This window comes from Pinus tabuliformis, chromosome J (assembly GCF_031772625.1).
Source record: "Pinus tabuliformis cultivar Carrire ecotype Pingquan chromosome J, CPIR1, whole genome shotgun sequence".
Lineage (NCBI taxonomy): Eukaryota > Viridiplantae > Streptophyta > Pinopsida > Pinales > Pinaceae > Pinus > Pinus tabuliformis.
The window spans coordinates 485,557,662-485,583,474 of record NC_142295.1 but is presented as its reverse complement, the minus strand read 5'-3'; the positions used below and the strand labels follow the sequence as shown (position 1 = coordinate 485,583,474).

Here is a 25,813-nt window from a genome sequence, read left to right as displayed (position 1 = left end):
TGTTGGATGTAGTGCACCTAGGATTGATGAGGACATTGTTGAGCATCTGGGGACACCATGCTTAGTGGAGACAGGGCTTCGAGGAAGTTATTAGCATATCCGAGGTGGAGAGAGTGTCTGTAGGATCACTCTTGGGCATTTTGATAGAATTTTGATCATACCAATTGGGACATACTCGCCCATCATCCTCTAGTGTTGCTTAAAGTCACATAGTGTTTGGTTGTGTCCCCTTGACACTCTCCATTCATACAACAGGGTATGGGAGGCTCACCATAGACAGTTGGATGAGACACCGCGTGCCATGAGCCGAGAGGAGACTCTTTAGTTGAGACCCTTGGTAGGTGCACGAGCTGTCAGATACAAGCTTAGGGATGGCGTGGTTGATAGCCGAGGTAGCATATATTCCACCCCTAAGCTCACACTTGAGGGACGGTGGATGGTAGACTTCGTCTACAGGAGGGTACCCGGACTCCGAGTAGTGTCGAGGTGTATCATTAAGAGTGTGGATAGTGGATTTCACTGCGTGGTCAGGCAGGAGCATGGAAGGTTCACATGCATGAGACCTACTCATACTTGGGGTCCACCCAGGGAATACATACAGGGATCGAAGATGAGGGCTAGATGGGTTCTAGCTGGTAACGACATTACGCAACAACATCCTATGAGGAGTGGGAGTTATGAGCTCCCCGTATATTTGGGGAATTCGGGGATTGGTTGGCAGACATATCACTCCACTTTTTGACGAGTAGGGTCATGGAAGAGGATGATTTGTTTCACTTTGGGTTTGAGACATGGGGGATCACTGAAACTTCCAATGCATGGCGAGGCAGACTTGTCCTGTTATGGCTTAGAGTTGGGATTGGTAGTGGAGGGGTAGATATTGGCATCATGGAGATGCCCGGGCAAGATGAGCTTGACTCTTACAGATTTTTCGCCAGTAGGTCTCAGGAGGGGAGGATACTGTTTACGCACGATGGGGAGTACGTCATAGTCAGAGTAGCGCAGTGTTAACATGGTGGCAACACTCTAAGACTAGCAGGGAGTTGGGGCATCACAACTCTTCACAGCTCGATAACCTTTAGGGATGCGCTGGCTACTACACAGGGAGATCATACAAATCTTCCATTGGGCTTTAGCGAGTCATTGATGGAGCAGGAGACTTCTAGTACTTGCACCGGGCAGGATAATAAGTGGAGCGAGGGGAGCTTCATGTTGGACAGGATGACCTGGGATCTTGGTATTGAAGGATTCTTTCATATCAGGACAGTGCAGAGGTCAGACACGATCTAGTGGCACATCTGGGACCCTGGCACATTTTGCAGTGATAGTGGGGAGCAACAGTTAGAGAGGATGCTTGCTCGGGCATTGCTTGAGGACAGGCGATTTTTGGTGCATTGGAGGAGCTTGTCGGATGAGGATGCTACTTGGGAGGGCGAGCACATACTTGAGCATCCGACACTGAAGTTGCTTGGGGACAAGCAACATTTGGGAGGGGATGACTGTAATGTCCCTTCCTAAATTGTTTTGGAACAAGATTAATTTCTACATTTTGGGGCCGGTTTCAGAGGTGATGGGGCCCATTCGATTATATTAGGAGGCTAGACTTAGTAGAAGTTATTTTGATGTGGTTAATTTGTACGTGGGGGCCACCCACAATTGGAGGATATGCATTCCCTAGTTTGATTTGCATGGAGGGGAAATTGATGGTTAAGTGCGGGACCCATGATAGTGGGAAGATGGAGAGAAAAGTGCTGCACAGAATCTATATAAGGAAGGCAACCCTCCTCATTTCAGCATCTTATTTTTTGACATATTGAACTCAATCTTAGTTGCTCGAGCTGCTTAGCTGGGTTACTGTGTTGTTTAGCACACGAGTGTCTCCGAGCGGAGATCTCAACCCTTGCTTCGGTGGACTTTGAGTGCCAGCCCTAGGAGGGAGTTCTTCTTCATCTCAGTTCGTAGTAGCAGCAGGGAGACGAGTTACAATAGCTGTAAATCGAGTACCAGCAGCAGGGGACGTTACAGTAGCGCGGGGATTGCGCAGTGATAGCGTGAGGCACTCCGGGAAGTTGGGGAGACAAGAGCATCATTTCATCATTTTCAAGAGTATAGAGGGAAGCTACAGACAAGAGGGCCATCCTACACGCAACTCTCATTTCATCACACGCAGGACTGCGTCATCTCCTCCATGACTGCGCAGTCATTGGAGTGAGACTCTTTGGGGCAGCACCATCCGAGGGAGTTTGGAGCTGGGGCGCTGGGAGATCATTTGGAGGGCCATTTGAGGAGGACTGCTGGAGTTGGGAGAGCAAAGATTGACAAGATTAGTCACAACAACAGAATTCGAAATTGGAGGAGGGCCAAGCTATGAAGGGTCAATTTTTGAAGGTTGGAACAAAGGGAAACCCTTTCTGGGTTTTTCTGGGTTTTGGGAAAGTATCACGCTCATAATTTTATAGAATTTTTTGGGCAGATTTGAGGGGTCAAACAAGGGTCCCAACTCAACCTGCATCTAGAGGAGCTAAGGGGAATTTGGGCCAAAATTCCGAGGTCAACATTTGGCCAATTCCTTCGTGGGTTATTCTAGGTTTCTTGCTTAGAGGCTAGGATTAACTTCCCAGAATTTTTTGAGCAACAAGGAAGGCTCTAACAACAGATCATTTCAGGCAACAATACCTTTCTGGGCAATAACAACGCAACTCTTGGGCCGAATTACCAGCAGATTTGAGGAGGGTGTTGCATTGTGCATTTTGGGCTTGGCTCGCACATTCCAGCACCTTGTTGTACACCTCTTCCCATTTAATAAAATGAGTAGATAGTGCAGTTTGTTTGCCAATTTTGTGGTCTGATGGTCTGATTTAATTTTATGGTGTTATTTTTATTGTCCGCTTTACATAGCACTATTTTCCCTAGTTTGAAACATTACAAGATTGCAAGCTACAGGCCATCGAGAATAAAGAACAAAAGCGTTCAAAAGATTTTATAGAGATTATACAAGTTAGAGAGCTAACCACATACAAGTCACAGAGAAGTGTGAGTCATTGAAATTAATGCGAGCGATAGTGAAATCAAACTCATCACAAGGAAGATTTGGTCATGGTTAGCGAGTCATTGAAGATTAAATGATGAGCCATAGGGATACATTTGCGTCCCACATCGATATAAACTATACGAGCCATACAAAGATGCGAATTATACTTTGAGATGTTGAGGAAGAGAAATAACACATTGATTATATGCCCAAAATTTCGCTCATAGAGATAGATGTCACAAAAGGGTTTGATCTTTCCACTGAGACATGCGATCTATATCACAAAGATGGGAGAGCCATAATGAATTAAGCTCGACCTCGATTGCAGATCATGGAGAGAGTTTGATCTTGAATTTTGTAGGGATATGATACAACCGAGTTTTCGGCCTTCAAACTCTTGGTGATAGAAGTTCAGACTACTTATAGATTTGGACTTTTGATCATAGAGGCATTGCTGGTTATTATGCTACATGCCTCAGAGGCTCGGATTGCAAAAATATCCTTCCAAGAATTTGGCTATGTATCACAAATATTTCAGAACATTTCATAGAAGTGTCTCAATTTACCATAAAAAATACCTCAACTAGATAGAGAATGAGGCTTAGACTTCAATTGCTCAGCAAACCTCGCTCTAATACCATGTTGAGATTTCTAGGGCAAAACTAGAACAAATTTTTCTCCAACAAGTAACTACTTTAAATGATTAAATTTGGCAATATTTATCTATTAATTATACTAGCATGAAGCAGTTAAACAAAAGAAAATTACTACAATTAATCATGGCATGAGTAGAAAAGATAACAATGCAACAATGAGACAAGAGACACAAAGAATTAGGTCCGAGGCTAGGGAAAAACCCACAAGGGGAAAACCCAAAATTGCTTTCCTTTTGAGAGAGAATCAATATCCATCAAAATATCCAGAAACAAAATAATAAGCTTAACAACTGACGAGGACTATAACAAGAAACAAGCCTCCATATTCTCCAAACATTTCATCCAACTTTCTTTTCTAGCTTGCAGAAAAACAAATATTATTGTTTAAAAACAAATTGCCAAATGAGGAGCAATTCCTCACACACACACACACACATAGTCACAGACACACACATAGACACACACACAAACGCGCGCGCACACACACACACATAGTCACACACACACACACACACACACATATATAGTCATCATAGGGGGTCGAATGGGTGCCTTAAAGGGGCGCAATTGACTTGACTTTTAGTGGAGCCAACCTGTCATATTTTAGGAGGTAAATATATAATTTAAATTTCCAATTTCATTATATTGAAAATAACGACCATGGCTACCATATTTTTCAATAGTCTTTGTATGCAAGGAAAAACTTCAAGCGCTAACATATCATTGAATTCTAAAATATATCTTTCAAGAGAGTATTAGATCATGCACTATAATTGACATGAACAAAGATTATACATACCTCTTTCAAACTAACCTTATTCATCCTTGCAGAGATCTGATCCTTTGACCTTTTCTTAGTTGGTGTTAGAAAATGTAAAGTGACAGCTTATTAATCTTATTTTCTTTAACATTGATGCTTGTGAATCTTTAGTTATCTTCTTTGTGTTCTTTAGTTATATCTTTTCATCAAACAATATCAAGAAACAACAACAACAACAAAAGAGGACACAAATGTAGGCTCTTAGCTAGGGAAAAACCCCTCCAAGGGGAAAACCCGCAAACTCTTTTTTTCTTAGAATCTGCTTCAAATGAGATACAAAGACCCAATCCCTAGACGAAGTCCTTCTCTTAGTTCCAAGTCAGCCCTTCCTTAAATCCTTTCTTGATTTTGTACCAAACTACTTCTTCGTTGCAACTTCGACCTGCTAGCGATAACACTGCTACTTGACCTGCAACTTTGACTCAACTACTTTGCCCTTGCAGATTCTTGGAAACCCTAATATAACCACCTTTTGAGACCTACTTAGAGCAAGACAACTCTCCTAAGGTCAATGAGGTCTAGACAAGGGTTTTTCTTCTTCCAGGAATAGATTTTGCACTACGTCCTCCTGCAACTCGAACTTGCAATTTCGGCCTGTTCCTGCAACCCAGAAACCCTATACTTTTTCACGTGTGAGAGAGAGAGCCTAGAAACAAGAAATTTCACCCTCCCAGCTTCTTCTAGATCTTCGCTCTCCTTCTTGCAGCTTCCCAGCTTCAAATCAAACTCTTTTCTTGATAGATCCAACTTGTGAGTGAGTGTGTCCAAATGAGGTCAAACTACTTCCTTTTATAGCCTTCTCAAGGGGTCAAATTCCCTCCTTTAGGCCGAATTGAGGAACTTGTTGAAATATGTAACTAGGTTCGGTCTTCATAATGTCTATTGTAATCATGATTTTATGTATTTGATGAAAAGAGAAAAATAAATTTATTATTTTCATTCTTGATGCATGGGTTTCATGCTCAAGGTAAATTTATTTGTAGGTCAAGCACCCATTGAGTGCTTCTAGGTTTGTCATAGAATTATGAAGTCAAAAGAGTCATTATCATACATGTAAGACCCCTTTGGGCATCTTGTATTATGTAAAAGAAATTTATTTGAGTCATAAAAGACCTCCAAGACCTTGTCAATGAGTTGCAACAAGTTGACCTACATGAAAGATCAAGTTGACCTCATGGAGGCAATTCATACCCCTGGAAAGCCTATGTATAAGAGGCATTTGACCTCATTTGATGTACACATACAACACATATGAAGAAGCAAGAAAAAGAGTTCGATTTTAAAAGGAAGAAGTCCTAAGGCAAACGAAGTTCAAGAAGGAAGCCAGAGTCAAAGTTTTTGGGTCTCTCTTTCTCTCACGTGCAACAAAATTCTGAATTTGCTAGGTAAAAGTTGCTGGAAAGCTGTGGGAGGACAAAGTTGCTGGAAGTCGAAGTCGCTGGAAAGTTGCTAGAGGTTGAAGTTGCTGGAGAAGTTGTTGCTGGAAGGTCAAAGTTTGTCGCTGTAAGTTGTGTAAGGAAAGCTCATTTGGAAGGAAGGTTGAATTGGTTTTGGAGGGGTCTTTGTCAAGGGTCTTAGGTCTTGGAATTTGTCATTTGAAGATTCTATATGAAGAGAAGAATTCTTTTGGGTTTTCCTCTCAAGAGAAGAGGTTTTGGCCTTGGCTAACAACCTACATTTTGTGTCCTCTTGTCTCTTTGATCTTTATTGTTTGATAGCTGTGTTGGAAATAATACTGAGAGGGGGGGTGAATCAGTATTATCAAGTTCTTTTAATAAATCTTCCTTATTTATTCTTTGAATTATTTTTGCATGTCAGTACCATAAAATAATGAGCATGAACAAAGAAAACATATAGTCACACCAAAGAACACAAGATGTAAAGTGGAAACCCAATGTGGGTGAAAACCACCTGCTGCAATATGTCTCTATCTTCTTTCAAATTAGAAACCCCTTTTACAATGGTTTTGTACTGGTGCAGTCCTTTACCAGTACGCAGGCTGCAACCTGCAGAATGCTACAACTCTCTCTCGTTTTCCAGTCTCTCCTGGAAGGGAGCTACAACCCCCTACTTCTTTTCTTTCAAGGACCACTTTTCATAAATTTTCAAACTGGATCCAAGAACATCAAAAACCCATCAACTACACTTGCATCATCAATCTCTGATTTCACCAAAGCCAACCCGCATACAGATTTGCAAATATTTCCTTATAACTTTGCAGTTGTTACATCAGACATACCCAGATCATTAGATTTATAGATCAAGCGTATGCCACATATCACAGATCAAAATCATATAGAGATACCACTATTCCAGCCTTAAGATTTTGACCCATCAATAGAACTTATCCTTCTCCTTACGCTCAGGTTCCTTCTTCATTCAGATCCAGATCTGCACCAAAACCCAATCACAATATTCCAGATCTAGCACTTTATCAGATATTCGATAATTCAGAAGATACTTTGCCAAATGATCTCCTTCCTCTTTTATAGTCTTAGGCCTTTCACAATACCACGGGCCAAAACCATAGGATCAAAAAACTGTTGGACTAATACCATGAACCAACCATGAAAGTACGTGAGATCAACACTTTTGGATGCAATACCATGGGCCAAAACCATAGGATCAAAAACTGTCGGACTAATACCATGAACCAACCATGAAATTACGTGAGATCAACACTTTTGACGAGGTACCATGGTCCAAAACCATAGGTTCAAATACCAAGGACTAACTACCATGGACCAAAGGTAAGTTCTCCAACATATACGCGCTTTTCCTTGCATGAAAGTGCGTACCAAGGTCCAAAACCATAGGTTCAAATACCAAGGACTAACTACCATGGACCAAAGGTAAGTTCTTCAACATATACGCGCTTTTCCTCATAGGTTCAAATACCAAGGACTAACTACCATGGACCAAAGGTAAGTTCTCCAACATATACGCACTTTTCCTCATAGGTTCAAATACCAAGGACTAACTACCATGGACCAAAGGTAAGTTCTCCAACATATACGCGCTTTTCCTTGCATGAAAGTGCGTGAACTTTTTCTCTACATGAAATAAACTTTTCTCTGCATAAAAGTGTGTGAACTTTTCTCTACATGAAATAAATTTTTCTCTGCATAAAAGTGCGTGAACTTTTCTCTACATGAAATAAACTTTTCTCTGCATATAAGTGTGTGAACTTTTCTCTACACTATAATTTATTATCTGAGATGAGTGGGTTGCCATCAAGTACAACATATGTATCATAATGCCAACAAGTTGTTTGATGATAGAGAACATTAATAATAATTAAGTTAAAGAAGAATCTAATCAAGTCAGGTACATTAATAATGGCCTGTTACATGGCGCAAACTCATCATACTAGCATCACTTTATATCATCCCCGTAGGGCTTGTGGAATTTGGGTACAATAGAAGAATATGCGAAAAAGAAGTAGAGTTGAAAAACTTTGGTGGTATGATGATCTCTGATGGTACAAGTAGCTTTTGATACATCCTTGGGCATGTAGTCTTCAAAAAATCTTTAGGTACCACTCCAGTGGTCAACAAGTCCACATCATCATCATTATCAAGGACAATCATCATCATCATATCATCACGAAGTCCATGACATCAAGAAGTCCACATCATCAAGGAGTACATCATTAAAGAGTTCATATCATCAAGGAGTCCATCATCCACATCTTTGCATTATCAACATCATCAAAAAGTACATCATCATTCATATCATCAATGGTTCTTGTTAACATCATCATCAAGCATTACACATCAACATTATCTCATCATTAAGAAGTCCATATCAACATTAAGGAATTAATATCATCATCATCAAGGAGTCTTTATCAAAGGGTTCACATTGTCATCATCAATATCATCAACGAGTCCATGTTTTCAATGAGTCATTACCATCAAGAAATCTAGCCCAATTCATCATCAATGAGTCCTCATTATCTTTATCATCACCAAGCATTCTACATCATTAATAATGATTTAAAATAAAACAAAAACATGCAGATACTTGTCTTTTCAACTTTCTTATTATGTCCTTTCTCCATATGCAACAAGGTTCATCTTTCAATCATCAATATGTTCCTGGAATGAACTCATCGGCTGGAATTTTCAATACTATGTTTAGGGTTCTTACAGTTCCCGCTTTCCATTATGCTCATCATTTTCAAAGATTCATCAACAAGCATGAGTGTTGCCTTTACTTTGTTCTTTCATCCTTCACATCTTGCTTCCTTCATTATGTGCATCCAACTCTTACCAACGAGTACAACCAAGCAATAACACACACACACACACACACAATGACCAAAGCATGATGATAATTTTGTCAATCTAGGGTTCATATTTACTTTAACCCTTACTAGGGTTTTACTGCATACCCTAGATTCTTTCTATAGACCCTAGAAATCAAGAGCTAGGGTTTCATAAGAGGGAACAAATAGTTAAGGTTAGGTGCTTTTTTTGCTTCGAGGGTTAAAAGTCTTAAAAAATTCACAATTTTCCACTAAACCTAGATACTTAGGGTAGGTAAAAAGGTCAACTTCAAAATTTAACAACTTTATTGCAAAACCCCTCCAATCATACTGTAAACTATGAAGCCCTAACTATATGATTGACATATCTCATATGTAACGATTATGAAGCATTATACCATCATTCCTTGTAAATTTTCATGAATCATGCGTACCTCTTATTGTCTTTACCTCATCCATAGATGCCTTGTTTTGGCATGAATCGTTTTTCCTTCAAGTTTCAATACGTTATACCACGTCAAGCCATTGTTGCAATATTATTTCAACAATTTTTTTTTGTTCGGTTTTGGTAATTATTGCCATAGATTGGTTTCATATCAAAGGATTTTCATCAAACATTACTGATGCTGAAGATTACTATGCCACGTTCCAAATCATTGTTATATAACTAGATTATTGTCATAGATCAGGATCAATATTGTGTTTTCAAATGCCATACATATCATATTTCGATTCCTTCTTCATTCCTTTGATATCAGGTGTACGTAGCTTCATCTACTATCAACGCAAGAAACCATGATTTATGATACCCTTGGTAGCACATCATGTTTGAACACTGTAGTCTTTTCAATGAGAGCCATCAACATTTGCAAGTCTCCACCCATGAAGTATATCAACGAGCTAACATTCAATACAAATCTTAGTGAGGGATACGATCCATCTCGAATATGGATTCCACTAGATGGTGTAGTCTCAGTTACAAATACTGAGACTTTATTACTGTTATGCGAGCTTCAGATGTATTCGAGTCATGATAATTGTAGCACTGATAGCTTCAAAGTTGCAAAGATGTGAACGAGTCCTAAATTAAAGCTAGTTCCCATAGTCATAGGTGTGAGATCATCAGAGTGCGTGAGCCATAGCCTTAAAAGAATATTTACCTTAGTGAAATTTTAAAACTTTGATACAAGCTATTGAACAAATTGAATGAATCACAAACTTGAGTCTTCATAGAGATTATATACTGCTGCAATCAATCACCTTCACGAGTTCAAGCCTTATCAATGCAAATTAATGTGTATATACCATAAGCGTGTTAGAGTAGACATGTAAGCTTAGACTTTGATCCAAAAGTTAACACCGTGATCTTCAGGCCTCCTTATTCCAAACCACAAATCTGATTCCTTGTTGAAATTCTAGTGATGTAGACACTAGAATAGTTTTTCACAGTTTGATAACTACTTCTGTTGATGCAAATTATTTCTTCTTTATATTTTAGTCAACAAGCAGCTATACATGAAAAACTTCAACTAATTAACAAGAGCAGTAAACAATAGACAATAAGCAAGAGACAAGAGACACCAAGATTAGGTTCACAGCCAGGGCAAAACCCCACACGGGGAAAACCCAAAATTCTTTCCTTATGAGAGAGAGATTATGTCCATCAATTGTACATCTGAATGATCCAACAAATCCAAAGTAACCAACAGAGAGATACCCAAACAAAGTCTGCACAAAATAGAGAGAGATTTTGCTTTCTGTCCAATAAGATGATCCTGAGGTCACTATAATATAAGGTCAAATGTTCCACTATAATTACCACCGAACTATGGAGAAGAGTATATCCAAAAAGGCCCTCAGTCAACTACAAAATAGTGTCACAAAAGGAGAGCAAGCCTCTATGTGAATATGTTCATCAAACTATTGAGAAGATATATCTAAAGGATCCTCGACCAACTTTAAAATTATGTCTCAAAGGGAGAGCAAGGCCTTTTTGCACTTCTCGGTCACAAAGGAGGTAACAAAACCAAAGATAGAAACGATCCCAAATCATTGTAGCAACGAACTCTTTAAGGTAACCCAAATTGCAGTCAAAATGAACTCTTGTATTCTCCGTTGCATTTGAAATAGAAGGCCGAATTGTATTGTGATTGCAAACAGTATGTATGTGCTTGATTGATTGGCGAAAATGAGGAGAAAACGAGGTTGACTGAGCTGTTTTGGGTTCACTTTGATCCTCTTTGGAGGCTACATTTTTCTGCTATTGACCGAGCTGATTAGAGGATAATTTGGGGTCGATTTGACCATTGTTGACTTTCTGGTTAGGGCTGTATTGTCTTCTAATTTCACTGTTGATTTGGCAGATCTGTTTTGGGCTTGTATTTATGATATTTGTACTCTCTCTCTCTCTCTTTGCTGAACTATTGAAGGATAATAAGAAGATTTGATCAAAGGGTTTCCCCACAACGGGGTTTGTCCTTGGCATCTGCCAGATCTTGTGTCCTCTTGTCTTGGCTTGTCTTCTGCATATGATTTTATGTTTTACTTGCATTTACTCTCAATGTGTACAAGTTAATGTGATTGCTAATGGATATAATTGGAAATTGTCATTGGGTTGCTAAAGGAACATTGAAGTAAATTGTGCTTAAGCATAGAACACACCATTGTTATCTAAACTTAACACCCCTCCACCAAGTCAGCCCTCAAACTGTCCTTCCAAACTTCAAAGATCAATTGCAACAATACTGCATCAAAACTACATCAAAGACATAATTTTGACCCTAGTGCTTCAAAATTTTGGCCCAACTTCAAGTCTGCAACTTCGACCTCCTCCTATAGCTCCAGTGTTTCGCACGTGTGAATCACAAGAGAGAGAAAATGGTCTCCAGACTTCTTTGCTAGGGTTTCCTCTTCTTCGCTAGGGTTTTTTTTCCTTCTTTCCTCGAATTTCACACCCTCTTTCCTTCTCTAGCCACTGTAGATTGAACTTGTTGTGAATGTGCTCCAAATGAGGTCGAGTTGTTGCCTCTATATAGTGGATTTTGCCTCCCAATTAGACCGACTTGTCTTCCTTGAGGCCGACTTGGTGGAGGAGGCTTAAATGACCTAATTTACATTAAAATAAATTTCTTTCTTGATTAATAAAGCCCAAAAAGGGTCTTTTACATGATGGCAAGGAAAAAGACTCTTGACATAAACCCTAAAAGCCTACAATGGAGGCTTTGACCTAAAAATAAAATAATAAAGCATGAAACCCATGCTTAATAAATAATATTTCTTTCATAATAATTTTTTTCTTTCTTTCTTTTTGACAAATACATTACATCATGACTCAAATACAATTATGAAAACCGATGCTAGTTACATTTTTCAACACTCCCTCTTAACTAGGGAGGTGTTGACGGTGCTGGACCCGCCAACATTTAGGGCATCTCCCCGCTATGAAGTGCCAACTAGACCTCACACCGTTTGGTGTAGGAGTCCCATCCGGTATGATGGTCCGGTTGCCATTATCTTAAAGATATGTCTTAGCTCTTGCTTGTCAGCACATGAGAGTGGTATACTTAGTCTTCAAACAACAAGGTTTGTGTCCATGGTGAATGCTCAGTGTAACTCGTGTCTAAGTTCTTTCACTGTAGAGGAAGAGGGTGAGAGTGAGTCTCAAGTCGAGAGGGAATAGTCCCAACTCTGGTAGAGACACAACACAACAGGATATGTGCAGCGTCCGGTGGAGTAGTCCACATGGATGCGGCAGTCACAAAACAAAGTGAATAGATAGCATGTACAACACCCAACGGAGTAGTCCACACGAGTGCGACGGACGTTATAACAAGTTTATAAGAATGAGTCTGTCTAGTGTCTGACGGAGTAGTCCACACGGGCGAGACAACAATAACAACTGATACAAGACATTTCCATCAGTGTATGCACTAAAACAACCGAAATAGTTCAATTGTATTAGTACAAGTTAAAGCAACATGCATTACAAGCATCCAAAGAATAGTCTTACAAACAAATACAATACATGTGTGAAAACGTGCTGGCCTGTTAACAGGCTTCTGAATTAAGAGAAAGTTCCAAGACACATTCGTACACCATACATCACTAACCCCAGTAGTGGGGCGTTGGAGCCACTGCTCGCTCCTCAAAGAAAAGACTATAGACTCTCAAGGCTATGTGGGAGGAGCCAAGGTGAAAAGTCCTTTGCATGTACAAATGAGGGGTATATATAGCCAAGGGTGAACTTTACCTGTGTGACTCTTCGACTTCCCTCATGACTGTTTGACTTACATGACTTAAACTGACATGACTCTTCAACTTCATATGTGTTGATTTGAGGTAGCATCGGATGTGCTCTAGCCATGAAAATTGGTGGAGAGGCTAAAGCACATGAGATCACCAAGACCTAGAAATGGTTTGGGCAGATTCTATGTGGTTTAGGAGATATTAAAATAATTAATATTTTTAATGGAGTTCCTAAGTCTAAACCTAGGAAAATTAAAATATTAATGGGTATTAATATAAAACTGGGTTAGAAGGTTCCAAAAGACATGGATCAAGCCAAATCTAATCTTTAGCCGTTGATTAGAGATGTAATTTCGGCCGTTGAAGGACCAACAGGAAATGTATAAGAAGAGGCTTGAGGGTTAGTTGGAGGACACACTAAGGGAGACCAGTTAGTTCAATTTTTGGAGCAGGGTTGGTTGAGAAATTCGAACTAGTGGTCTGGATTGCAGCAAGAGGTAGAAGGTATGGAACAGAGAGGCAGGAACAACACCAGAAGATCAACGCATAAATTAGAGAGGCAAATGCAGAGGTAGCAATACTGCGCAGTCACTGGAGGCCTGCATGGGTGGCATAGTTTCCTTGTGAAAGGAAAATCTCACTAGGCTTTTGCCATACCTCAAGGCCCAAAAATTAGTGCATGAGACCAAGGTCTTTCATCTCAAATTTAGAGGCTAGCTTCCTCTTACATTCGATCATCAGAGGCTCACTACCTGTCAAGAATAGATCGTCAACATATAAAACCAAAATCAATGGCATACCTTGGACTACCTTGAAGTAGAGGTTAGGATCGACATTGCTTCTTGTGAATCCTAGCTTCACTAAGTAACTGCCAATGCATGCATACCAAGCTCAGGGAGCTTGCTTCAAACCATACAATGTCTTCTTCAACCTGCAAACATGAGTTCTTCGATCTTCCACTTCGAATCCCTGTGGTTGTTCAACATATACCTCTTCCTGTAACATGCCATGAAGGAATGCGGTCTTTACATCCATCTGATGAAGAGTCCATCCCTGACTCGCAACAAGGGAAACTATAGAACGAATGGTTGTATATCGAGCCATGGGAGCAAATATGTCATCATAATCTTCTCCCTCTTTTTGAGAGAAGCCTCGAGCTACGAACCTTGCTTTATATTTCTCAATGCTGCCACCAATTCCATGTTTGATCTTGAATAGCCATTTTGAAGTCACAATAGATTTCACTTTCGGTCTAGGTAAAATATCCCATACATCATTTTTCATAATTGATTGATATTCTTCAGCAATAGTATGTGAAAATTTGTAAGCCCAAATTTTTACTACAGCAACTGATTAAGTTCCTTCTATTTGTTAATTACTAAACAAATTATTTACTGCTGCCTACAACAAATACCAAAACTAATACACTGCAACATTCACCAATTAAAATTATGTGGAAACAAGAAACTGAGCAAGAAAGACATACACAACACATTACACCGTTGTTTTTGGACAATTGTCCCCGGAAAAACCCAATGCGGGAAAATCGGTGCAACAACTGAGGGTTTGTATTATTAAGCAATAGTTTTCTGAATACAATCTTTGGATGCCTTGCTGGCTATCCAATACAGAGAATATGATTGACAGGGAGATGAGTGAGATATACCTCACATTATCACTGGTAATCCTGACTGATCCAAACATAGAATGGCTAGTACCTTGTTGCCTCTACACAATCATTGTGTAGGCCCTGCGTCACACCTTCTCGGGACTACGTCACTCCTTCTGCTAATCGATTTGCCTCTGAGACTTCGATTTCTGCCCTCCGGTCTCACACCCCGAATTTCGGCTTCAGAACTTGACCTCTCTAGCAAAATGCGGATCTCCTCTCAGGCTCTTGCGCTACTTTTGCGTTAGCCTATGCTGCTTAGTGTAGTCTCTGCGTTGCCTCTCTTGGATCTCTTAATGCCTCCTCTCCGATGTATTCCCGGATCAGGAAATTCTCCAATTGGAACTATCCTTGCCCCTCACTGCAAGAAATTTCTTCAATTGATTCCCTATCAACTGCTATGTTGCCCTCTCTGAGAAATTCAATCTCTTGATCTCTCACCGATGTGTTTTCCAAATGCCCATCAAACTTCCTCTTATAATCTTCCCCTTGAGAACCAACGACCTAGATTAGATTCTAAATTGTCAACTTATTATCTGCACCTACAGACACATATATTTATGTGCATGTATTATGCATATGTATATTTTCGGATATAAATAATTTGATATATACATGCATGTATCTGTGCGAGTGCTTGCAGATATGCATATGACTTCAGATAGTACATATTCATGTGTTTAGATAGTACATATTCATGTATTTAAATTTTATATGTATGCACAGATACACATCTGTGGATGTATGTATACTAGAGATAATCCAACGCAATACATGAATACATATTGTGTGTTTATGTGTGTGAGAGAGAGAGAGAGAGAGAGAGAGAGAGAGAGAGCTTATTTCAGATAGATTATAACACTAAGTTACTGGAAATGGCTGAAGCATTTGCTGGAAACGCGGATCCCCGTTTCCAATACGAAAATGGATACGATTCTTGTCCGAAACACTGTAGACACGTTTTTGTGCCGTTTCAAAAAATCAGAAACTTCAGATTTGGAATTGGATACGTTTCCAAGGGATTTAAATTTTTTGGATCCATTTCAGGATTTCTGGAAACGAATCCACAAAAATCATGATCGGAATCCACCCTTAAAATGTTAAAAAGCGTGAAAATTTGTATAGCCATAAATAAATAATAAAAATGAAGAAATCAGATTTGCAAATAAACTCACTATAAACACAGTCTCATAACGCCTCTTCTAAATCTTTAGAAAGAACGACACTCCATATATTTATCAAGGATTCTTACTAAGAAAAAGATAGATGTTCAAAAATGCAAACAAAAGGGTTTATTTGAGCGATTAATTTTCTGTTTGGTTAAGGTTTTGTTAATTGTCATTGATTTTGCTCTTGTTTTCTTAAATCCCTCCAATATAACAAATCTTCTCTAGCCAATCTTTTGCCTGCATATAGTCAAGAGACCAAGTTGACATTGAGAAGATTGAAATGTTCAAATAGGTCTTGACAAAATATCCCAATGATCCCATGGGCCTTTTAATTGCCATGCAAGGAAGATAGATATCATATGACATGCATGATGCATTCTTTGAAGTAGTTGGACCTGAAAGCACAAAGGCTGTAGCATTTCTGATTACATTACTAATGATGATGATAATATGTTGGATGTTATAATAATTGCTAATGATGATGACAATGTTTATGCTGAATTGATGATGATGATGATTTGTTTATGTTGAATTCATGACAATGATAATGGATTTTTAGATATAGGTTCTAGATTCTAAAAGATGAATCGTAATAATATATATATATATATATATATATATATATATATATATATATATATATATGTCGTTGCCTTGCCGTATCGTACCCTGATTTTTTGAAAATTTTCGGTATCCGTATCAGTTCCCATATCCGTTTCAGTGCAACTTAGTTATAACATAATAAGTACATTTGGCAATTTCCATCTCCTATGTGAGGTTTGTCTCCCATGGACTAAGTCACGAGGATGAATTTCTAGATTTATATTCATGTTTCTAATGTTTGAAATACTTGCCTACTGGTTGCCTTTGTTTCCAAAGAGTTTCATACCCATTTTGGTTTCCAAAACGTTTATAGGTGGGAAACAGAGGGTGGACACTGGATAGGAGTTTCCAATGACCTTGAGTTCTACTTTTTGATAGAAATATTTCTGAAGTATGGTTTTGGATTTGTGTCAGAGATGACTCTATTGACTATTTTCTGTTTGTATGTTGATATCTCTTTTTACTTTTTTTTTATTCTCTTTTGCAAAACCTTAAGTGATTTTTTTTTCAAATTTTTTATGGCATTGTAGTGTGGTGGAGGAAGCACAAGACACAGAAGTCTTAGAGTTTTCATCTTTCCAGATGGGTGAGTTAATATGATATGAAGGATGTAACGTTGTAAACTTGTTGGATGCCATTCTATGGTGGTCACCAAATTTATGATTTTCTTGGAGCTTTCCTTGATTCCAGCATCATATCTGTGCAACTTGGTGTAGGAATTGTGCGGTGTGGCGGTGCAACAGATCTGAGTGTAATTGGGGTGGTATCACGATGGTGCAATTATCAACTTATCTATGACATTATTTAATTAAATAAGTAGAAAAGTTTTCTCTGGAGATTTCTTTTGTATTATTCTTTCGTTCTATGAATTTTTATCAATTTATTTTCTAAGTATCTATTATTTTATTGGAATTGTTTTCTTTCGTGTTAGGGTACACCTATGTCTGCAGGGCATTCAACACCTAAATTGAACACCTTAGTATCTAAGAATGCTTCATCAAACACTGGAGATACAACTATAAGAAATTTCACAGAGGAATATATAAAATTGGAGCCAATTTCTGATGAGGTTAGTGCCTTAAAAATATTTGCTATATTTGTTTCCATGCAGTTTGAGATAGTTCAGGGGTTGTTAGTTTAAGATACTATAAGGGTATATAGAATGGATAAGCTTATCTATGACATTATTTAATTAAATAAGTAGAAAAGTTTTCTCTGGAGATTTCTTTTGTATTATTCTTTCGTTCTATGAATTTTTATCAATTTATTTTCTAAGTATCTATTATTTTATTGGAATTGTTTTTCTTTCGTGTTAGGGTACACCTATGTCTGCAGGGCATTCAACACCTAAATTGAACACCTTAGCATCTAAGAATGCTTCATCAAACACTGGAGATACAGCTATAAGAAATTTCACAGAGGAATATCTAAAATTGGAGCCAATTTCTGATGAGGTTAGTGCCTTAAAAATATTTGCTTTATTTGTTTCCATGCAGTTTGAGATAGTTCAGGGGTTGTTAGTTTAAGATACTATAAGGGTATATAGAATGGATAAGCCAGTGAGATAATATTATGATTAAATGTTATAAGCAAGATTATTTATGAGATGCTTTAGTTGCTTGGCATGTTGTCATGTCTCAATGGTGTTCTCATTGCTGAACTTGTCATCTTCCTAACTAAGAAAATATAACTTTTCTGAAGGGATTTTTGCTTTGCCCCTGCCTACCTATTTACATAAGTCCAATTGTCCTTACTGTTGAAATTTTCCTTTAATATAATTAATGCAAATTCAGAAAATTTACCTTAAACTTGAGGTCCCCTAGATCTATTTCCTTTGAAATTTCAGCCTTAGGTCTGTGTTACCCACCTTTTTGTTGGGTAGTAAAGAATGATGATTGATAGTGAACTTCTGAACCTATACATGGTTGACTTCGAACCTATGAATTCAATATCTTCAGAAATACAAAGGATATGCGTTGAACAGTCAGGAAGGCATGGCAGTAAATGAAGCTAACTATTTCCAGAGAGACTTTCGAGCAGAGCATCTATTTCTGACACTGGATCAAGGTGCACCCCACCCCCCCTAATATGCAATATTGCAAAGATGGAGATGGACAAACTGGTTTCTTAGAGTCCATAGCATATGCATGAACACATAATTGGGTATGCACGGGAGTCTGAAGCAATGCATGAAAATGAGAAGCTGCTTTATTATAATTGCAGAAGAAAGGGCTGAAGTCTGTTACAAGGGTCTACATGGAGATAATAGGTGTTTCCTACATGTGGGCATGGTTCAATGAAGACACTTGAATTGATGCAGCAGACAGAGTGTCATTCTTGCAGGTCCACATTCACATTCTTGAAGGCTTCAAAGGCTTGGAGAGATAGGCCATGCTACACATGTAACAGAAATACTTGGAGCTCTGTAATCAACTTGCTTACAGTCATGCCCTAAAATCTGGACACATGAATCCAAGACAGCACCAAAATTGCTGAAGATTTGGATGTTTGTGACAGAATCTTGTTATGATCATTCCCGAGTTCATTAATGTTGTCTCCTCTTGCGTAGAAAAGAACCATATGTTAATAGCATTCATACCAGAAATAAGGACACATTGTTACAACAAACTGTGGATGGATTCCAGTGCAGGCTGAGTTCCTGAAGAAATTACAGAGGAATGTTCCGATGGTTTTCTAAAACAAGCGGAGTTGTGTAATGTGCCAATTCTAGAATAAAGATAGGGCTGACCTACAAGGCATGATGAGGCTGACCCTTGTTAAAAGGAGTATTATGATTGTTTTAAAGAAGAGTGGGAGAAAGATTTATGAGAGCTGATTTGCGGACATGTTTTGGGTTTGAGGCAACCTGATATAGGAGGTTGATGAAAGTGGACCTACAATACAGATTTGAGCTAAGACTGACTTACTAGGCATTGATTTTGAGGTGGTTTTTAAGGAGCAGCTTGTTACTGATCTTTTTAGCAGGGCCGCTAAGGTTTTGGCAGCCTTGCTAGATGGGCACACAGAAGGCAGGGACCCACCGTCACCTCGGCCCAAGCCCTTGCTATTTAGGCCCAAGACATCCTAATTTTCCAACGGGGGAGTCCCTAAATATTCCCCAACAACTCTGGTTTATGACCAGTTCCTTGTATGGAGTCAATGGGGTGGAGGTGTTGGTTTCTCTGCTGTTCTATTTAAAAACAATGCTAAAAATAGAGCAGATTTCTATAGCAGACATTTGTAACCAAAATATTCAAATATATAGCATATATCCTATGGATTTTGGTCTACTAAACTTGACCTACCCAAATATCAATTATTTATCAATTCTGAAGTCTGTTTAAGAAGTTACAAGTGAAAATTTCTTGTTGTCTCGTGTGGCAGATTATATAACCTGCGTAAACGCAGGACAACAACCTATTTTGCTTAATCAGCCAATCCACTTTGTGAAAAACACTCCTAGGGAGTTACCTTTGGGTGTGGAATGCCTATAGAGTGATTATAGAAGCCTTGGGGCCTCCCCTCGACTAAATTTAGATTGAGAAAAACAATTTGCAGCTAGCTAGAAATTGATTTTGGATTTCTGGGTTGTGTTTATTAACTGAGAAATTTTCCAGAAAGTTATTTTATGATTTAAACATCTGGAAAATAAAAGCAATTCAACTCTAACGAAGAATTTATGCTTATAAACCAATATAGGGTGAACCTACAAAACTAAGACAAACAAATGGGGAACCCTATTTGCTTGCTTTCACGTAGAGTATTAGCTCCTCAATGGCAGAGAACATTAGTCTTAGGATAAATTTAATTATTAGAAAGAAAGAAAGAAATTATTTTTAACGTCCACGAGGCTAAAGATAGCCTATGGGACCAATGATATTAAATAAAAATAATACTCAATGACAATGGCAAGAAAAAGAACATTAACAAAGACCGCTCCACAATTATACAAGTGTCTAAAATTTGCAAAATGGATGAACTCTTTTTATTATATAACACTTTTAAGTGAATAACAACAATTTACAAATGAGGAAGGCCCAGCCTCTATAAAAGGAATTATAATGACTAGCTAATAGGTAGTTTGACTCTTTTTCAATTAAATATTTACTAATCATCCACAAGTTGGAGACTTAGTAAATTAATTCATAAAATATTGCAATAAAATTTATAATTCACCAAGGGGTTGACCTGTACAAGTTCAATATTTTCTATGCTGATGGTCCATTGCTCAACTAATTGGTCCACCAGGTCTATAACTACTAGTTGACTTCACCAACGGCTATTTTTGATTTGACTTTTCCCTTTAGTAATGCGATTTATCCAAATGGTAGCTAGATCTCCAATGCCCTTGAGCTTTTGACAATTCCAGCACCTGGGTAGGCTGAAACCAATATGGATTTCAACTGGTTATTTCTCAAAATCTTCATATCTTGTCCAACATTGCCACGTCATCACCTGCTTGCGATGCCATTGTGCCCTGCTGGACTTTTAACTCCCTTGGGAATTTGGAGAAATCGAGATATGGCTTTTGTTCCTCTCTTTTTGTCGACCAATTTTGATATATTATACATCAAATTTTGTCATGTTTCGCTTGTGTTAAGCCTCCTGGAGACTTGTCTTGACTCTTGCCACACATCACGCCCAAGTGGATGATATCTAGTGCCTTGAGGATTTGCAAAATCTGAAATGTGGGTTTTGTTCCTTTGATTGAGTAGAGCACTTTTGACATCATGCATCTCACAAACAAACCAATGCTTTGCTTGAAAATCCCCTTGGAAGCTTTTCTTATATTGTTGACCAAGTTTGATCAAACTATAAGTTATCACTAGCCATTAGATGCTATTGAGAAAATTCCACGTGGCATGGAATCCTCTCATCATGTTCTATAATATGAGACTAGGTTGACTTTTTAACCACTTGGACATTTTGCATTGGGAATTCTAAATTGCTTCGAGAAATGTGAAAGTTGTCACAAGAAATTACTATGTTGTGAGAGTTGTCATGAATTATATTGCACCAAAGCTAAGGTCACCTACAGTCTTTGTAGACACTAACCATGTGGAATGACATAGGTGCACCTTGTTGCGCGCTGGATTGGCTCATAAACTAGCGATCACCCCTACAAATGCAGGCTCCCATAAAGCCATGAGTCCAGAAGAGAAGTCCACCAAGGTTTGCCAATCCGATTAGGGATGAGATTGCCTAGGCAAGGTTTTCAAGGGATGAGACATCGTCCGACCAAAACAAAATGGATACTGACAAGATACAGGTCTAGGAGACCTAATACAGGGCCTCACATGGTTTTACATGGCTTTAAATTGTGATCTTGGGCTTACAATGGTGGTGAATGGTGCACTGAAAAAATATATGTACCTCCACTCAGAGAGGGTAACACAACACATCGGTGGGTCTGTAATTATAAATTTGTGGTTTGACCCTCATTTGGAGGTGACCATTATTTGGAAGTAGTTAAGGCTGAACATACACCTTTGAAGCTATTTTCCATGTTGGATGATACTTGGAAGACACATTAGATGATGACATGGCATCTTGGGAGTGCACATATCCACTTGGCAGGAGGTTTCGAGGTGCACGTAATATTGTTTGGCACACTTTGGAAAGTTTGTGGATGTATACATACTTCGATGAACTTTTGAGGGGCATTTGGAGGCTGGATGTTGTGCCAACAACCCCCTTACCATTCATAAATGGAGTTGGATCACCATTTTGAGTGCTTGGGCACCTTTACTTTTTACATGTGGCATAAATGCCTCTCAAGTTATGTAATTTAGTTTAATTTATTGTTGATGATAGCTTTTTGCCCCCTCCATAGGCTATAAGAGGGGATTTTAGCTTAGAAAATTATTATTTTACCATAGAGGAAGTTGAACACCTTGTTTATAAATAGAGGTGCACTTCCTCTCATTTTGTCGTGGTTGGATTGGGGGAGAAATCCCTTAGCAAGTCTAAAATATCTGAATTTTTCTCTCATTTTTTTTTTGTTTTGGCTATGGATGGATGAGTAGAGTGAAGTTTTGGTGAGTACATTTTGATGTGGATGGTTCTCTCTTCATAATGGATATTAGCATCTCTTGATGTGAAGGCCTTGTTGATGTGGATATATTTCTTTTCATGGCTGATTATTGCTGAATTTTGGTGGATGCATGATAAAATTGAGTAAGATTTCTTTTTGCAATCTTGTTGCTTGTTGATTGAAAATGGTTGTTAAATATTCAACATAGTTTTGTCAGTGTTTTTTATTTCTTTATTCTATTTGGGGAAGATTTTTATCAAGTTCTTTTGAGGTGACCTTGGTGAATCTCCCTCCCTTATTTATATTTGAAAATTTCGAGGCACCTATCCCAAGCCTCTACGTTACTTTGGTTATCTTTCCTAGTCCTTGAGGTTAAATCTACTAAAGCCTCTTTGGATCTCTCATTGAGTTCTTTTGAGATGGACCTGAGCTAAGATTGCTTCTTTGTTCCATCTTTTAAGATTGAAGGATGCTAGGGTTGGAGGTGTATGGGACATAAATTTCTCTCCCTTGGTTTCTTCCACCTGCATTCGTCTCCATTTCTTTCTAGTTGATTTGCTCCTTCACTCCATATGCCCCCCCCAAAAAAATATATTAGCAAGCCAAGGTGCTGATCTTGTATCCTCCATCAACCATTTTTCTTGTAAAATCATCTAAACTGTTTTTTAGGGTCTTACTCTCTTGGTGATCACTGGGCTGTGTGTTTGGGGATTTTCTCCTTTGAACTCAAACCTGGAAGTTGCTGTGGAGCCCTAGTAATCCTATCCACCATGAACCCTAATTGTTATATTTGTTGGTTGGTGGAAGTGCATGTAGAAGCCTTTAGGGGCTTGTGACTTGGCTTGTCTAGGCCATTTGATCGTTAATATCTACTAGGGATAACCATCCTTGAGTGGAGGAGCGCTGGCCATAGGTGAGAAGAGGGTTGGTGAGGTGATAGTGGCCCCCTTCCGCTGAATTTTTGTAACTATGATCGGTCTTCATAATGTATTTAGTGTATTTGTAAGCATGTTCTTCATGCTAGAGTCAAAAGGAAAATATTAAAAAGACATGCTTTTCACCGATTGAAAAAGAGAAAACTTTGAATTACTGAAAAATAATTTTTGGCTCCAAAATATATCATGTCGGCCTCCCTTTGGTCAAGGCAGCCCGGTTAAAGGACACACCCTTTTGGCCCAATAAAAGACTATTTATATAAGTAACTCGCATCTTCCGAGGAGCGAAGTTTGAGGAAGATCAGAGGTCTAATGTAGCGAAGTCTAAGGAAATTAGATCTCTGAGGCAACAAAGAAGGGCATCTCTAAGGCATCGAGGTCTGAGGAAATAAGGCCTAATTTAAGAAATGTAAGGGCTATTTCTATAGAAGATAGATTATTGATTTCTATGCAGACCAAATCAATCACATCAATGACCAGATTGACTTGACTATGAGGATGGACCATGGACCAGGTTTGACCTAGTTATTGACTAAGATGTATCTTTGTTGAATTGAAGATTTCTCTATTGAAAAGGTTGTTGGATTTTTCCCCATGTGGGTTTTCTCAAGGTAGAATGTTGTATTCTTGTGTATGGCTGTCTCTTTATGATCTTCTGGCTTGTTGTTATTGTTGAAGATCTGTGTGATTATTTTATGAATAATAAAGGTAAGGAAAGGATTACTCTATCAAGAATCATAAGAAATAATTATTAGTATGGAGAACTACTGGAAAATCAACATGGTATCAGAGCTTGGTGTAAGAGCAACCTCTATAGGAAGTCATTCAAGTCATCATTTGGGGCTAGATTTGGCAACTAGCCCTAGACTTATCCTGCTGCTTGAAGAAGAGTTACATTCTGCTTTCCTCAATACATGGACGAAAGTTTGATGTAAATTCTGAAGCCCTAACATTTAAGAACTTCAGAGAATAAGAAGATTGTAATAAGGTTGAAGTCATGCCAAATATTTTGCTATGGAAGATTTATCTATGATCAAAGGACTCAACTATTAAGGCACCAAATCTCAGGACCATTACAATGATCGAGTAGCCTTAGGAGGTCCATAGAACTCAGACTGTATCTAAAAGTTTGCCTACAATTCTTATCTTACACCCATGTCACCGTTTTAAACTTTAAAGCTTATTTTGAGGACACAAAATTGTGATGAAAGCCCAAGCCTTTGTGACTAGGACCGAATTTCAGATATAATACAGAGGCTGAAATACCTCAGATCGAACCTTAGTCTTATGACAAAAGGGCTGAGTTGTTGATTTGGGGTAGCATCAGATGTGCTCTAGGCCTCAAATTTTGCAGGGAGGCTTGGGCACATATATATCAAAGAACCCAGAAAGCGTTTTGGGGAATTCCACACAGAGACAATTTTATTAAAATAAATAATATTTTTTAATGGGACCCTAAGTCTAAACTTAAGAAATTAAAAATATTAATGGGTATTAATCTAATTGTGGGTGTAGCTTCTAGAAGAAGACAAGGATCAAGCTAAAATGATCTTAGCCATTGATTAGCTTTTAATCTGGGCCGTTGAATATCAACGAGAAGGTTATTTAAGGGAGCTTGAGTGTCATTTGGAAAACATACTGAGAGATCAAGAGACCAAATTTCTGAAGTGAGAAGTTCTCAAGAGGAAATTCTGATCGAGTAGATTTCTTCCAGTGAGGGGCAATGAATATCTAGAAGAAGGAAGTTTTCCTGGGTTGGAGAGTACGAGGCAAAGAGAGGGCAGAACGATGTCCAAGGAGAGGCAGACGCTGGCCCACGCATAGCTGACGTAGTGGTAGTGCAGGTTTTAGAGGGAGATCAAATTCCTGCTGAGGAAATCGAGTTTCAGTAAGCAGGAACCAGGGTGTGAGACCGGGAGGCAAAGATTGGGATTTTCTAGCCAGCAGAGGGTCTAGGGAAGGAGCAATGTGATACCCAACAAGGGTGACGCAGGAACTGCATGGGAGTGACACAGTTCTGCGCAAAGGCTACATAGAGGGTATGCAGAGGCTCTAGTTCAGCGTGATCAGACTCAGATTCTCCCAGTGACAGGGTGAGAGCACTGCACCATTCGTTTTGTCTAATTTCTCTCTGTATCAGATTGCTAGTTGAGCATCCAAGAATTGTACTTAGATTTTCTTCTGCATAATTATAAAATCCTCAGATACGCTGCACCAGTTTTCCCACATTGGGTTTCTCCAGGGACGTTTCTCCAAAAATAACAGTGTCATTTGTGTTGTATTTTATTTCTTGTTCAGTCTCTTGTTTCCGCATATAATTTAATTAAGTCAAGGCTATAGTGTATGTATTACGATATTTGCCGTCGGAAACTGCAAGTAAT

The 25,813-nt window shown here is 38.7% G+C and overlaps 1 protein-coding gene across 5 annotated transcripts in view; it reads left to right on the top strand.

The window, feature by feature from the left end:
* Positions 1-25,813, top strand: part of LOC149227908 (primase homolog protein-like) — a 295,380-nt gene that overhangs the window by 107,536 nt on the left and 162,031 nt on the right. For 4 of the 5 annotated variants that reach the window (XM_089377972.1, XM_089377969.1, XM_089377970.1 and 1 more), the window contains exons 3-6: positions 16,994-17,049; positions 17,180-17,237; positions 17,395-17,532; positions 17,780-17,917. In XM_089377972.1, coding sequence (XP_089234098.1) covers positions 16,994-17,049; positions 17,180-17,237; positions 17,395-17,532; positions 17,780-17,917 — 390 coding nt within the window. The remainder of the gene's footprint in view (positions 1-16,993; positions 17,050-17,179; positions 17,238-17,394; positions 17,533-17,779; positions 17,918-25,813) is intronic. The other variant, XM_089377973.1, reaches the window with a different exon arrangement.